This window comes from Pseudophryne corroboree, chromosome 2 (assembly GCF_028390025.1).
Source record: "Pseudophryne corroboree isolate aPseCor3 chromosome 2, aPseCor3.hap2, whole genome shotgun sequence".
Lineage (NCBI taxonomy): Eukaryota > Metazoa > Chordata > Amphibia > Anura > Myobatrachidae > Pseudophryne > Pseudophryne corroboree.
This window is the reverse complement of record NC_086445.1, coordinates 73,221,712-73,236,709: the sequence shown is the minus strand read 5'-3', so window position 1 is coordinate 73,236,709 and position 14,998 is coordinate 73,221,712. Positions and strand designations below refer to the sequence as shown.

The window sequence follows — 14,998 nt, the reverse complement described above, 5'->3', positions numbered from 1 at the left end:
AATATCACTGAAATGTATGATGACACGTTTAGATACACCGGAAGAGAACTCCAAGCTTACAAAACGGAACTAGTTCAGCATAGGATGGTTCTTAATTACCTTACAGCAGTAACAGGCGGATATTGTGTTACATTGGCAACACAGTACGGCATAAAGTGTTGCACGTACATCACAAATAGTACCGAGGATCCGGTAGAGGTCATAGACCAAAAGATGGATGATATTCTGCAATTAAAATGGGAATTTCGTCGAAAACACAATCTCACCCTTGTTGCTGTAGGTAATGAGCTGACTGGTTGGGTGTCATGGTTGAACCCGCGAAATTGGTTCTCCGGTTTGGGAGAGTGGGCTCAAGGAGTCATAATGGATGTTGGAAAGTTTCTACTGTGTATCTTGGGTGTCGTTATATCGATTGGATTGATATTTAGATGCGGGCAGGCTTTGACGAAGTGTAAACAAAGTACGAAAGTGATGAGCTTGAGGAGTGAGGAAACTGTAATTAACCTGGATTTGATTTATGACCCAATGCTAGAAACCATGACGTAATGATGTAATGAGTATACGGTCCGTCTTTCACCCATTTCTATGTTTTCCTCCGAGGTACAAAGACCCACGTAGACGAAGGATTTGATGAGCCAAGGGGCCGACAACGGAAAGATGGAAAGAGGAAGAGCAGACGACCTGATATACAAGATTTTGATGGACAATGCCATGGGTACCCCAGTTTCCCTAGGAACTTTAAAATCACGCTAGCCCAACATTTTTTTGTAAATCCATGGACGTTGATTGCTTTACTCACGATTTATGAGCAAAAGCACAAAGAAGAAGACTCCAAGCAAATGACACCAATCAAGACCTCAATCGACGAATGTACATTTCCCTGACATAGAATATCATTGCATTTTCCATAAGTGTTCTTTATCTTCATCTCTACAACCCTCAGGTAATGACACACATAGTCGATAGGGAATACAGGCACAGATATCAGCAACCACATACCTCCCCCATTCATGTATCATCAACTAAAATGTGCATCCCCATTTTGTTGCAACCACCGCCGAAATGAGCTCGGTAGAGTTTGACAGCCCATCCACAGACCCTTAGTACGGGATAAGAAGGAATTCAAATGTATACTTCGCAATACCTCGAAGCTTGATTTACCACACGTACGGCACGATGATACATGACCCCCCCAAACATGGACTCATACACACATGCTTCTACTTTCTCACTAGGTCATACCCTCTTCACACCTTCTCCTCTCTCCTCCCCTACCCAACCATGGAAATCAATTAACCCCTGACTTACATTTTTCTCCTTAAATGTTTTGTGGCAGTTATTATTGACTGCCAAAGGGTGGACTGTCGAAGTCAGAAAAATGTCTTAATGCACACTGCCATATTTGCACCGCACACTGGTCCGTGCTGCGCATGCGTACGCTCTCCCGTGGAAGCGCATACCCGCAATAGCGTGCACTCGCACGCGCAGTATGCGCATTTACGGTAGAGTTTATGTGATCGTAGCGTGCGACTCATTCGTTACAAAAGTTCACAATTAATGTCGTTTATAGATCATGTTCCCCTCAATAGTTTCTGTAAGTTTGGTTTAGATAGGATGTCCCTGAGCGGAGGAATCCCTCTTTGTATTGCACGAAGGGTCTAACAGGAGTCATACAGCAGTGTTTGGTACCCATCGGAAGAGTATTTAATTAGCAATATTCCGGTGTTGGTTTGGAGCGTATTAATCGCTCGTGCGAATAGTTATGGACATAAGAAGTTTATGTCCATTTCTATGATTTGCACATACTCAGGTATGCGGCGGGAAACCCAGTTTCCCACCCACCTGAGCTGTTGGAAATCGTCACAGCCCACCTGTATGAATCACCCTATGACCTTTGGTTACAGTACAGGGTCGAATTCCTGTGTCCAATAAACTGAAGGATTGTAGGGACTAGGAGATTGCATTGTGTGTGGGGCATAAATAGGCAGACCAACCACATCCAGCTCTCACTCTCTCATCAACGGTTATCTGCTGATAATCGGGAGCTGGATATCGAGGCGCTGGCGATCATACCCTTTGTGCGTAAGTTCTCTCCGTAATCATTGTCTTTCTGTGAGCCAATATCTCTCTCTCTCTCTGTGTCTATCTCTCTCTCTCTCTATTTTCTCTTTTCTCTCATATCTCCCCTAGACTAAACTTTATAGTATTGTATTGTATTGTGTTAGACCAGGATAGTATTGTAGTTTATCCCTTAGTTAGGTGTTTGGTTAGGAAGTCTTTGTTATATTGTAGTGTATCATTTGTACTGTGTTACTCTTTTACAAGTATACTAGATATAATACAGATAATAGGCTTTGGAACCCTAAATCAGTATTTGTGTATTTACTATAGTGTTAAGTGTTCACTTGAGCGTCGGTGACGCTCAAACAGCTTTGTAGATAGTCAGGTTACACAAGGTTGCATTTACACCCTGTACTCACATTAAGGTATTCTGTGTGTTTCATCGGTATAAGGTTTAACATAAAGGTATAGTGTTGTGAGCGTCTGCATCGCTGGTGACCTCCTCGTGGTCTCTAGCGTACGCTACGTTACAGCGAATCTTTCCCCTAGACATAACCAATAACGTGTCCTGTGATCACTGGGCCGTGAGCGAACGTGACGCTTGAGCGTCTCGCCTACGGCTGAGCGATCGTCACGCAAATAGCGTATCATTACGGTATTTCTTAAATAAACAGCGTACAGTGTTCTTAGCTTCATAAGGGTTGTTTACACGACAAGGAATTTAGCATTGTCAAGTATAACGGCCACCTCATCCTGCAGCGCTGAGTTACACTCATCCAGTATAAAGGCCGCCTCATCCTGCAGCGCTGAGTTACACTCATCCAGTATAAAGGCCACCTCATCCTGCAGCGCTGAGTTACACTCATCCAGTATAACGGCCACCTCATCCTGCAGCGCTGAGTTACACTCATCCAGTATAAAGGCCACCTCATCCTGCAGCGCTGAGTTACACTCATCCAGTATAAAGGCCACCTCATCCTGCAGCGCTGAGTTACACTCATCCAGTATAAAGGTCACCTCATCCTGCAGCGCTGAGTTACATTACATACATACTGTACAGAAGAGACTGTGGTATTTATGAGAAGGTGAAAAGCCCAATGCATAAAAGGGAACGCCTACCAGAAGTCTTTCATATACTAGTATTACTACGCAGCGGGGCAGCAGACGACAGGTACCTGTACACAACACATTTCATTTACCTTCAGAATCATGCAAGGGTTTGATCTTGTGTACATGATGATAGCGTTGTTCTGCAGCGTCCGCATTCGCAAGCCCAATCGGAACTCGTCTCGCTTGCTGTTTTCAGATACCCGGTATTTGATGTAACTGTTCCCAGCGAAACTGAGGGATGTGTGTCCTGAAATAGGTTATTTTTACACATAAATATCACTTTATTCTTTTATGTTCTACAGTATATTACATACAGTATTGTATCTATATAATAGTTCTGCAAAGTCTATCCTGAGTCCGACAAGAGCAGCGCGACCATGGCTTGGGACAGACTTGCAGTAAGACCCCTCTCCGCCAATGGCTCACACTGTGGGGGTATGCAGACTGCGGATAAGGGCTGTAAGTGCAAGACCCCTCGACTTGGCAAATACCGGGACCAATATACTTTTTTTTACATTTTCAGCACAAGTCTAATAATAATAATACTAATATAAAAAAAATAGTTAAGTAACCCAAGGCACAACAATTCTCATGATTCACTATACTGTATAGATACATTGGGATTGTGTGAACCTTAATGAAAGTGCTATAGCTGAAACATCCCTTAGCCTTGATTAATCCAGGCCACTGAGGGGCCTGGACTACCATAACAGGTGTTTAGCTTGTTGGATTTTTATTTTTTTAGGTTTTTTTGTTTTTGTTTTTTTACAAACATGGTGCTTCCTAGTTCCCCCATAGGGTATTATTCCCTTAAGCATCACGCTTAAGGGGAATAACTTATAGTCCTCAATTTTGGACTTCATTAAGGTTCAAAATATTAACAATCTGCAATAGTTTTAAAGGAGATAATGAAAAGTCTAACATTCTTCTTGCCATGCCCTCAAGAAGACCTGGCCAACGGCTTCCTATTGGTCGGGAGAAAATGGACTTCATGGTGGAAGGCTCACAGTGATGGTGGAGACCTCAAACAGGGTTGGACGGACCATCCATGTTTCCAGTGAGTCCTCTCCGGTATTTGTCATAAGGAAATGTGAAATATGTAAGTATATTAAAATCATTAATGGAATATTGGCCCTCATTCCGAGTTGTTAGCTCGTTCTTTTTCATCGCATCGCAGCGATTTTCCGCAAACTGCGCATGCGCAATGTTCGCACTGCGGCTGCGCCAAGTAAATTTGCTAAGAAGTTTGGTATTTTACTCACGGCATTACCAGGTTTTTTCTTCGTTCTGGTGATCGTTGTGTGATTGACAGGAAGTGGGTGTTTCTGGGCGGAAACTGGCCGTTTTCTGGGAGTGTGTGAAAAAACGCTGCCGTTTCTGGGAAAAACGCGGGAGTGGCTGGAGAAACGGGGGAGTGTCTGGGCGAACGCTGGGTGTGTTTGTGACGTCAAACCAGGAACGAAACTGACTGAACTGATCGCAGTGGCAGAGTAAGTGTCGAGCTACTCAGAAACTGCTTAGAAATTTCTATTCGCAATTTTGAGAATCTTTCGTTTGCAATTTTGCTAAGCTAAGATTCACTCCCAGTAGGCGGCGGCTTAGCGTGTGCAATGCTGCTAAAAGCAGCTTGCGAGCGAAGAACTCGGAATGAGGGCCATTGTGTACTGTTGTGTATTGTGTGCTATTTGTCTAATATATTATGGCTTTACATGCACTAATTTAAATCTAGCCCCAACAGATGTTGCAGATAACGAGACTATAATGTCTGTACTCAAGATATTTTAGTCAATATACTTAAAATGATAAAATCTGACTTCTAGTGGTCAAGCAGTAATAATAACTGAGGCTACTTTATATAATGGGCCTAATTAAAGGTTGATTGCAAAATAAAATTTTCCCCTCATGGGCAAAACCATGTGCATTGCAGGGGGGGGGGGGGACGGGGGGGACACAGATATAACATGCGCAGAGAGAGGTAGATTTGGGTGGGTTGTATTGTTTCTGTGCAGGGTAAATACTGGCTGCTTTATTTTTACACTGCAATTTAGATTTCAGTTTGAACACATCCCACCCAAATCTACCCAGTCTGTATATAGGTACTATACATGAGTACTACAGCATGTATGTAGGCACTCTACATATATATTATAGCCTGCGTGTGTGTGTGTATATGTATATATATATATATATATATATATATATATATATATAGTATAGTATAGTACGTATATAGGTACTATACATATTTGCTATAGACTGTATATAGATTAGACCCTGAGGAAAACCATTTTGGTTGCAACAGCTGTTGTGCCACGGCTACCAGACTGGGCTTCACATGGACTCTTGAAGATTAAAACTCTTTTCACGTTCATCTAAACCGTGAGTGCTGGTAATTTCTATTTCTAAATTGCTGAAAAAGTGAGTGCAATTTATATATATATATATATATATATATATATATATAGTACGTATATAGGTACTATACATATTTACTATAGACTGTATATAGATATTGTACATACTGTAAATATCATAGCCTTCATTGTGACGGTAGATGTATCAAAATTCAGAGAGAGATAAAGTAGAGAGATAAATTACCAGCCAATCAGCTTCTGTTATTTTGCAGGTTGTGTTTGAAAAATGCCAGGAGCTGATTGGTTGGTACTTTACCTCCATCCACTGTATCTCTCTCCAAGCTTTGATACCTCTCCCCCTATGTTTCCTTGATCGTATTTGTCTTGTACCGGGTTTCCTTTCAGAATGTTTATGCGACTAACCTTGCGCTCTACCAGGCTACGTCGTCTTTTTTATTACTCTGACTCTTATTACCTTTGGGGTTTGGATAACAGACAAGTGTAGTCTTAAGTGCTGATAAATGTTTAAAGCTTCTGGCTGGATAATATTGCAGTGAATAATAGACTTACCTGAGCACTCGCCGAGCTTGCCCGGTGGGCACTGGCACATATAAGGTCTCCGGCTGACTTCATACCCCACACACTGCATATCCTCAGGACACGGCTTGTTCAGACACGGATCGGCAGACCCCGGGCAGACCCCACCTGTAATATCCAAGCAAAACTGGGCTCAGGGTGTGTCATGCAAACAGAATAGACACCAATATGCCGTATATACTTATTGTCAATTGATTTCATTTTTTTTAAATTATACTTTAATATTTTTTTACATATTTATTTTAGGAAGTCAGACTTCTCGTGTCCTAAACCTGTACAAATCTCAGCTCATCTCTAGCAGGTATATTTAACCCTCTGCAAACCTATTAGCTCTTTAGTCCTTTTAGTAATTCCTTCTTAAATTAATCATCTGCATCTGTGACATTAGATTTACTTAGTTATTAATTGCACATACGTGTAACCAGGATTTCTATAAGCTTCACATTACTTCTTTTAGGGAGATGCCAGGATCCTTGTATGACAATTTAAAGGGTGGTACTAGCAGCAGTGCCATTAGGTCAGTTGTGCGACCAGGATGCAGTCAGCATGCCAGCGGTCTGGATGCTGGCGGTCATGTGACCGACGCCAGAATCCCGACACCACACGGAATCCCGGCGCAAGAACACCGACCACCGACATCCCAAGGGTAAGTATTGGGGTGAGGCTTAAGGTTAAGCACTAGAGGGGGGGTAAGCTGTAGCTGCCAAATCTCCCCCGCCCCCCCAGTGTCTTAGCCATAGCCGCCACTCGCTGTGACTTAGCCATTGCCGCCACCCCAGGCGGGTTAGGAGAGAGCAGGGGTAAATTAGTTACCCCGTCTCCTGTTGGTATTCTAAAAGTCAGGATGGCACGATCTGTCATGTGATCACCAGCATCCTGACCTCCAGCATTAAGAATCACACCTGTGTGACCAATGCCACCATCCAGGGTGCAAGGCTTTTGGCGTGCATTCTACAGAGGCACTCTGCAACATATGCTTAGGACCCATCCCAGATCCTGCCCTCTTCCACACGCAGGGCCTTGATGATGCAGCAGGTCGTGGCCATAATGCGAATTGCACTGTCACGCCCCTTGCACTTGCCTCTTCATTTGCCGTCTTCCCATATTTTGTATAGACTGCATATTTTATTTTATTTTTTTACATTTCCTATCTATAACTGTTCGGGAGGAGCATTCTGTGCTTCCTCTATGTTACCGGAGCCAGCTGGCTGGCACTAGGACCCAGAGCGCCTCTTCACGGAGACCTCCAACTTCTCTGCAAGCACGGTTCCTCCACGCGTCTTTCTTCTTGGCATCCAAAATATCAGACGTGCACCTGAGTAGCGCCCAGTGTGGTAGAGACCACGTTAACCCACTCTATCACCACAGATCACTATAACATAAATCTGTGCTTCTGAATAGCCACCTCCCAGCACCAAAGAACGCCCAATATATTTTCTGTGTGCGCAGCTCTGTATGAACGCAATTGAAATGCATGTGTGGTGCGACTTCGGCGTATGTGCTGTAAAGGGAAAAACTCGCTCAGCTCCATGATCACCGGCATTGCGTAACTAAAGGCCCGTACACACTGGTCGATATATCGGCCGTTCTCCTGAACGGCCGATATATCGCGGGACCGTCGGCCAGTGTGTACGGCCGATACGTCTGTGAACTCCGTCGTTCACAGACGTACCGCGTCGGCCGCGCAGCACAGCCGACGGCCAATATATCTACCTATATTTTGGCGCGTCGCTGTGTGTGTACGGGGCCGTCGGCCGACCGCCCGTACACATGCTGCGGTGGCCGGCGGTGATTGACAGCTGAACTGGGCGGGCGTGTGTACACGCCCGCCCAGTTCATGACGTCAGTCCCCGACGGATCGAGCAGTGTGTATGCACAGCACACTGCCCGATCCGACCATAGATATATCTGCAGATCAATTGATCTGCAGATATATCTACTAGTGTGTACCCACCTTAAGGCTCATAGACCCAGCAGCAGGACTGGCTCTTACTGGTGCCGACTACTGGCTCTTACTGGTCCCAGCCTGAGTTCATTGATCATTACGATGCATAATCATTACGTGTTGCTGCGACGCGCAGTGGTAAGAAATGATACTGAACAAGATCAGGATCAAAATGCAAAGGCCATAGTTGGATCCCTGGGTACAGTACTTTTCTATGAATACGAATTAATACAAAAACCTAAAATAAAATAATGAACATATTTTAGTCTGCGCCTTCCCTGTTGCTCCATGACAAGTTAATCTTCCAGCCGTACAAAGGTAAAATATATAATCTTTACTCAGGCGTGTTAAAAGAATAATATACAGTAGATCATTTACTTAAATAAATGCCATCTGGCAGACATATTTACAAGTTACTGTGCAATCAATTATGGCAGCTGATATAAAGCTCGGCCTGCGCTGACATGGAAATGCAGGGCTCACGCCTCCTGGCTGGCCTCGCGTTACAGTGCAAAATATAGATTTGCTTTGAAAAATGGGTAAATGACTGTTTTCAGACGTGACACGGTTCAGTTACTAATCCACGGGAAGTCTAGAGCGAGTTCTTTAAAGAGTGACAGGCTGATCTTTAATACCCTACCACCTTCCCTATTCATTTTGCTGTGCGTTATACCCTTGATGATGAAATGGGTCCAAGACAGGGAAATGCCAGATTAAAGGCCACACTGCCACCATCTCAAGAGTGAGGGCTTCCGTGTTTCTTCTCAAAGTTTGCAGGCAATATGATTAGAATTATCTATGTACGGGCTAGAGGATGTAGCAGAGTTTCTGTACATACCAGCAAATTCCTTACAGCTGTAAACAGCCCAGTTACTTAACCAGTGGAGTGGTTTTATTGAAGATACTGTAAAGCAAGTACAGCCGTACTCACTGTTATAGACACTGTCATACAGCGGAATACTGGAACAGCAGTGATACAGATCTCACTGGAGGATGTAGCAGAGTTTATGTACATACCAGCAAATTCCTTACAGCTACAAACAGCCCAGTTACTTAACCAGTGGAGTGGTTTTATTGAAGATACTGTAAAGCAGGTACAGCCGTACTCACTGTTATATACACTGTCATTCAGCAGGATACTAGAACAGCGGTGATACGGATCTCACTGGAGGATGTAGCAGTGTTTATGTACATACCAGCAAATTCCTTACAGCTACAAACAGCCCAGTTACTTAACCAGTGGAGTGGTTTTATTGAAGATACTGTAAAGCAGGTACAGCTGTACTCACTGTTATATACACTGTCATACAATAGGATACTGGAACAGCGGTGATATGGATATCACTGGAGATAAATGGAAGACTACTGTCTCCCACTGTGGCACCTCTCACACAGGGATAAATTTAATAAAACTTCTAAAACAGAACTGGTGATGTTGCCCATAGCAACCAATCAGATTCTGTCTATCATTTCTCTATTGCCTTTTAGAAAACGATGGACAGCATCTGATTGGTTGCTATGGGCAACATCACCAATTCTCTGTTTTAGAAGCTTAAGTAAATTTACCACACAGTCTCAAGGTGGTTCAGGACATGATCAGTAGCAGCCTCAGTAGTCATCTTGGTACAGGCAACAAAGCTTCCCTGGAGGAGTAGCAACATGGAGTCTGTGCAGTAGTGCGCTCCACTTTCAACCTAGTGGAATCAAAACTGTTTCCATGGTAACTAATTTATTACTATGTTATATGTTCAGTATATGTATTTTTCCAGTCTTGTGTCTTTGGTTTTGTGATTTGTTACAGTCGGTCCATCTACATCCTGAATTATATGACCTCTGACTAGTGTTACCACCTCATCCCTTTAATTCTGGACACATATTAATTACACAGGTTCTGTGGCTAATTAAAACCAGGTGAAATTGAGTCTTGAAGTCAGCCAGCCACAGAACCTGTGTAATTAATATGTGTCCAGAATTAAAGGGATGAGGTGGTAACCCTACCTCTGACCCTGGACACATGCCCTCGATGTTATACTGCAAGGAAATCATCATGGGGTAGATGTACTTACCGGTGAAAAGAGTGGAGAAGTGAGTCAGAGTTTCCCAGTTAAGAGTATCTCTATAATATGAAGCACCAAGCCTAAAATATACTAAATTACATTAAAACATGACCATCCTTCCCTGGTATGCTCACTACGCTACATGGTCTAGCGGTGCTCTGCGCAGTGACGACAGAAGGATGACCAGGTCAGTCTGCATCAGGTTATTACATAAGTCAGCATCATTATGCTTGCTAGTTATAAGGATAATGGGTTTCGAGAAAACACATCCCACACCTGTACGGGATCCGGTCACTGGGTCGACAGTAACTAGGTCGACAGTAACTAGGTTGACAGGGTTTCTAAGGCGATAGGGTCTCTAGGGCGACATGTTCTAGGTCGACAGATCAAGAGGTCGACACGATTTTTTTTTAAACCTTTTCATACTTAACGATCCACGTGGACTACAATTGGGAACGGTAACCTGCTTGAAGCGAGGGGACACGGTGCACTAATTGTGGTTCCCGGGCACCTGTACAAAGAAAACAACACAAAAAAACCCCATAAAAAACTCATGTCGACCTTTTGACCTGTACCATGTCGACGTAAAGACCCTGTTGACCTAGAGACCATGTCGACGTAGTTACTGTCGACCAATAGTGGTCGACCTAGACACGGTCGACCTAGTTACTATCTACCTTCCATACCACACCCTAATATTTTGTTAATTACTATTACTAGTTTTTTTCTATATAAAGAAGCTTTACTTTAGACCTAGTAACCTGGGTAATAGTAATAGGGGGGCGTATAAAATGGTATCCGGACTCCAGGTCGACAGCACAAAGGTCGACACACCTTAGGTCGATGCCAATTGGTCGACACACCTAAGGTCGACATGGACAAAAGGTCGACAGGAACAAGGTCGACATGGAAAAAGGTCGACATGAGTTTTCCACGATTTTTTTCTTTTTTTTGTACCTTTTCATACTTAACGATCCACGTAGACTACGATTGGAACGGTAAAGTGTGCCGAGCGAAGCGGTAGCGGAACGAAGGCACCATGCCCGAAGCATGGCGAGCGAAGCGAGCCATGCAAGGGGACGCAGTGCACTAATTGTGGTTCCCGGTCACTCTACGAAGAAAACGACACCAAAAAAACATAAAAAACTCATGTCGACCCTTTTCCATGTCGACATTTTGTCCATGTCGACCTAAGGCATGTCGACCAATTGGCGTCGACCTAAGGTGTGTCGACCTGTGTGCTGTCGACCCTCAGTCCCAGACCCGTATAAAATGACTTAATAAACTGGAAGATTTTGCAGCACACGCTCACTATCAGCGCTCGTCCCTGTAGCGTCATAGCTCCTGGGAATTGTTTAGGCTCATTCTCCCAAAAGATATTCCGAAAATGTCAACATATGTTTATTCATGTAGCTGTTCAGTCATTCGCGCGAGACATCTGATACTATTATTGCTGGAGAGGTTTGCACTTCAAAACACATCCAAATACAGCTAAAGCAAACCCACTGCGCTGTTTTTTATAAATGTCTTAGCCGTGGTGAATGCGGTTATAAAATAGTTAAACATATTCTTACAGTGCGGATTGTCTGGTGACTGGTGACTGGTCGGTACCAATTGGCTTTACGAAACAACATATACTTCCCAATTTTTGGAGGGGAGAGTCGGGAATTTGCAAGCAACCCATTGCTCGTTACAGTGGGGTTCCTTAGCTAACGGGCTGCCCCCAGTCTGTCTAAGCACTGTTTAAATGACATACACATGAACGTTGCATCCATTCATCACTGCTGTTGTGTTATCAATAAGCCATAACGGCCGGGTACCCGGCTGTCATGATTCTGAGAGCGGGACCTCAGCCACCAGCATTCTGGCAGCGGGGCAAGTGCTACAAAGCCCCTTGCGGGCTCGCTGTGCTCGCCACGGGATCCATTCTCCCTCTATGGGTGTCGTGGACACCCATAGAGAGAGAAAAGCCTGTGGTGCTGGGATTCCGGCGGTGGTATTTCACCGCCTGCTGGGATTTTGGTGTCGGCATTGTGACCGCCGGTATCTGGACAGGCGGTCTAGTGATTGCTTCCCGTCATAACAATACAATAGTGACTGTGATAGAAGGGACACAGAACATCCCGGGTGTGCAATAACTGATCCGCCATTTCCCTGTTTCCGCATGGAGGGACACAGAACATTCCGGGTGTGCAATAACTGATCCGCCATTTCCCTGTTTCCGCATGGAGGGTCACAGAACATCCCGGGTGTGCAATAACTGATCTGCACCATCCCTGTTTCTGCATGGAGGGTCACAGAATGGGATCAGTACTAAATCCCGCTGGACGGGATCCCGGCGGTCGAAATACCGACGCCGGAATCCCGACCACACAATCCCGACAGGGGTGGCGAGCAGAACGGAGCCCCTTGCACACTAATTTATGCTCCCTCTACGGGTGTCGTTGACACCCACGGAGGGAGAATATGTTGGGATTGTGTCAGTTGGGATTCCGGCTTCTGTATTTCGACTGCCGGGATTCCGTCCGGCGGGATCTTAATCGCCTCCCCACAGAACATCCCAGTTGTGCAATAACTGATCTGCACCTTCCCTGTTTCCGCATGGAGGGACACAGAACATCCCGGGTGTGCAATGACTGATCCGCACGTTCCCTGTTTCCTCACGGATCAATTATAAAATTATCTTCAACACATTTTCTTTTGCTTAAAGGCATCAGTTTCTCATATGCACAATTGACTAACCTCTTCAAACATTATAGGTTTTCTAGGACACTGAGAAGTGTAAGTGAAACAATGAACTGTGGGGGTCATTCCGAGTTGATCGCTCGCTAGCAGTTTTTAGCAGGCGTGCAAACACTATGCCGCCCACTGGGAGTGTATCTTAGCTTAGCAGAAGTGCGAACGGTTGTATCGCAGAGCGGCTACAAAAAATGTTTGTGTCATTTCAGAGTAGCTCAAAACCTACTCAGCGTTTGCGATCACTTCAGACTATTCAGTTCCGGATTTGACTTCACACTCCCACCCAGCGTTCGCCCAGCCACTCCTGCGTTTTTTCTGGCATGCCTGCGTTTTTCCAAACACTCCCTGAAAACGGTCAGTTGCCACCCAGAAACACTTCATGTCAATCACTCTGCGGCAAGCAGTGCGACTGAAATGCATCGCTAGACCCTGTGCAAAACGACATTGTTTGTTGTGCCCGTACGTCGCGCGTGCGCACTGCGCCGCATACGCAGAACTGCTGTTTTTTAGCCTAATCGCTGCGCTGCGAACAAATGCAGCTAGCGATCAACTCGGAATGACCCCCTGTGATCTGACCTTTGCTTGCTTGCAGAGTAGTTTTTTTTCAGAAAATGATCCGTTGCTCATATCTTGATGCCATATTTATGTGAACGTCAGTCCCACATCCCCAGTCACAAGCTGAATCAATAAGGTTCAAAAAATCTGTTTGAGCGTGGATGCCCCCAGTCTGACTATTTTGATGAAGAGGGAATGTTTGCAAAAAAAAAAAATTGCTATAGGGTGACTCTATCCTTTCATTTTATGCTTTAAGTTTAGACTCATCAGAAGCGATGAGTCCTGCAATGATTGCGGCCTAGCCTTCGGGCTAGTCAGAGGTGCAGACTGTGCCAATGTTTGCTCCGCTTAACATTCTTTTTACTACTGCGCAACCATGAAAGACTAGGAAACCCGGCAGCGCATGCATTGCGTCCAACCCTGATAGAGGCGCTTTATCTCCAAGAGACAAGCAAACAGAATCAGGCTCTACCTCTAGAGCAAATAAACAAACGGACACTGAGACGGAATCTTCATTTGGCAGCAATATCCAGACGTTACTTTCTCTGCCTCCTCACTCTGATTATTACATTTACATAACGCTGTGCTCAGACGAGACAGATTGTTTCTGTCAATAAATAAAGCCACATGCATATCATTAAGTCAATTTAAATCTATAGAAAGCATTTCATGGCAAAGCCGATGTCATACAATTAGTCTTGCATAGTCCAGATACACTTTACGAAGTCAGCCACACTGTACTGTAGTCCTGCTTCAGAGATGTACGCGATGCCAACTGCCCAGGCGTCACGGTCGCACTGTGCGTGCACCAAGGTACCTGTGCAAAGCCACACGCAGCGAGGAGAGGCATGTCGCGGGGCGTGGCTCAGCCCTCAACTCTGATCCGCCCGCAGAAAACAGGGCCCCGCGTCTCAGTTCTCGTGGCCATTATGCGCGGCCGTACGATTACTCAGAGGCTCTGCATCCACCGCTGGGTGTCAGTATGCAGTTGCCTGGATATGTAAAGCTGCCGACACATGCATTAGCGGGGTGTAGTATGGTATGCCGGCGGCTGGGCTCCCGGCGACCAGCATACCGGCGCCGGGAGCCCGACCGCCGGCCACGCTATTTATTCTCCCTCCAGGGGGGTCGTGGACCCCCACGAGGGAGAATATCTGTCGGTATGCCGGGTGTCGGGATTCCGGCACCGGTATACTGTGCGCCGGGATCCCGACATTCGGCAACCTGAAGACCACCCCATTAGCGTGATGGGTCCTGGGGTTCCGTCATCGGACACAAGACTTCCTGGACACCGGGGTGTCTGGATCCTACGGCCAGCGGCTTACGCAGGCTGCCCAGTGTCTAAAACCATTGCGACTGATGGTCATCCGATACTGCGTCTACAGACGCAACACTCGGATCCTCGCTAATGCCAACAGGAGCCGTGTATCTCCTACAGACGCCGGCTGCTGCATTACAATTTTAATGACACGGAACTGTACAGCCGCTTCCTTGCAAACATGACTCAAGAGAGACCCGTGTTCTCCGAAACTTATTTTAACATTATCCAGTTTCTTACTCCATCAGTGTATGTACAGTGC

The 14,998-nt window shown here is 45.2% G+C and overlaps 1 protein-coding gene across 6 annotated transcripts in view; it reads right to left on the bottom strand.

Annotated features, from left to right (window-relative positions):
- The window catches only part of FAT3 (FAT atypical cadherin 3), a 781,930-nt gene that overhangs the window by 67,602 nt on the left and 699,330 nt on the right, over positions 1–14,998 (bottom strand). For all 6 annotated transcript variants that reach the window (XM_063951418.1, XM_063951420.1, XM_063951422.1 and 3 more), the window contains 2 exons: positions 6,096–6,230; positions 3,261–3,418 (listed from right to left, as the gene is read on the bottom strand). In XM_063951418.1, the coding sequence (XP_063807488.1) occupies positions 3,261–3,418; positions 6,096–6,230 (293 nt within the window). The remainder of the gene's footprint in view (positions 1–3,260; positions 3,419–6,095; positions 6,231–14,998) is intronic.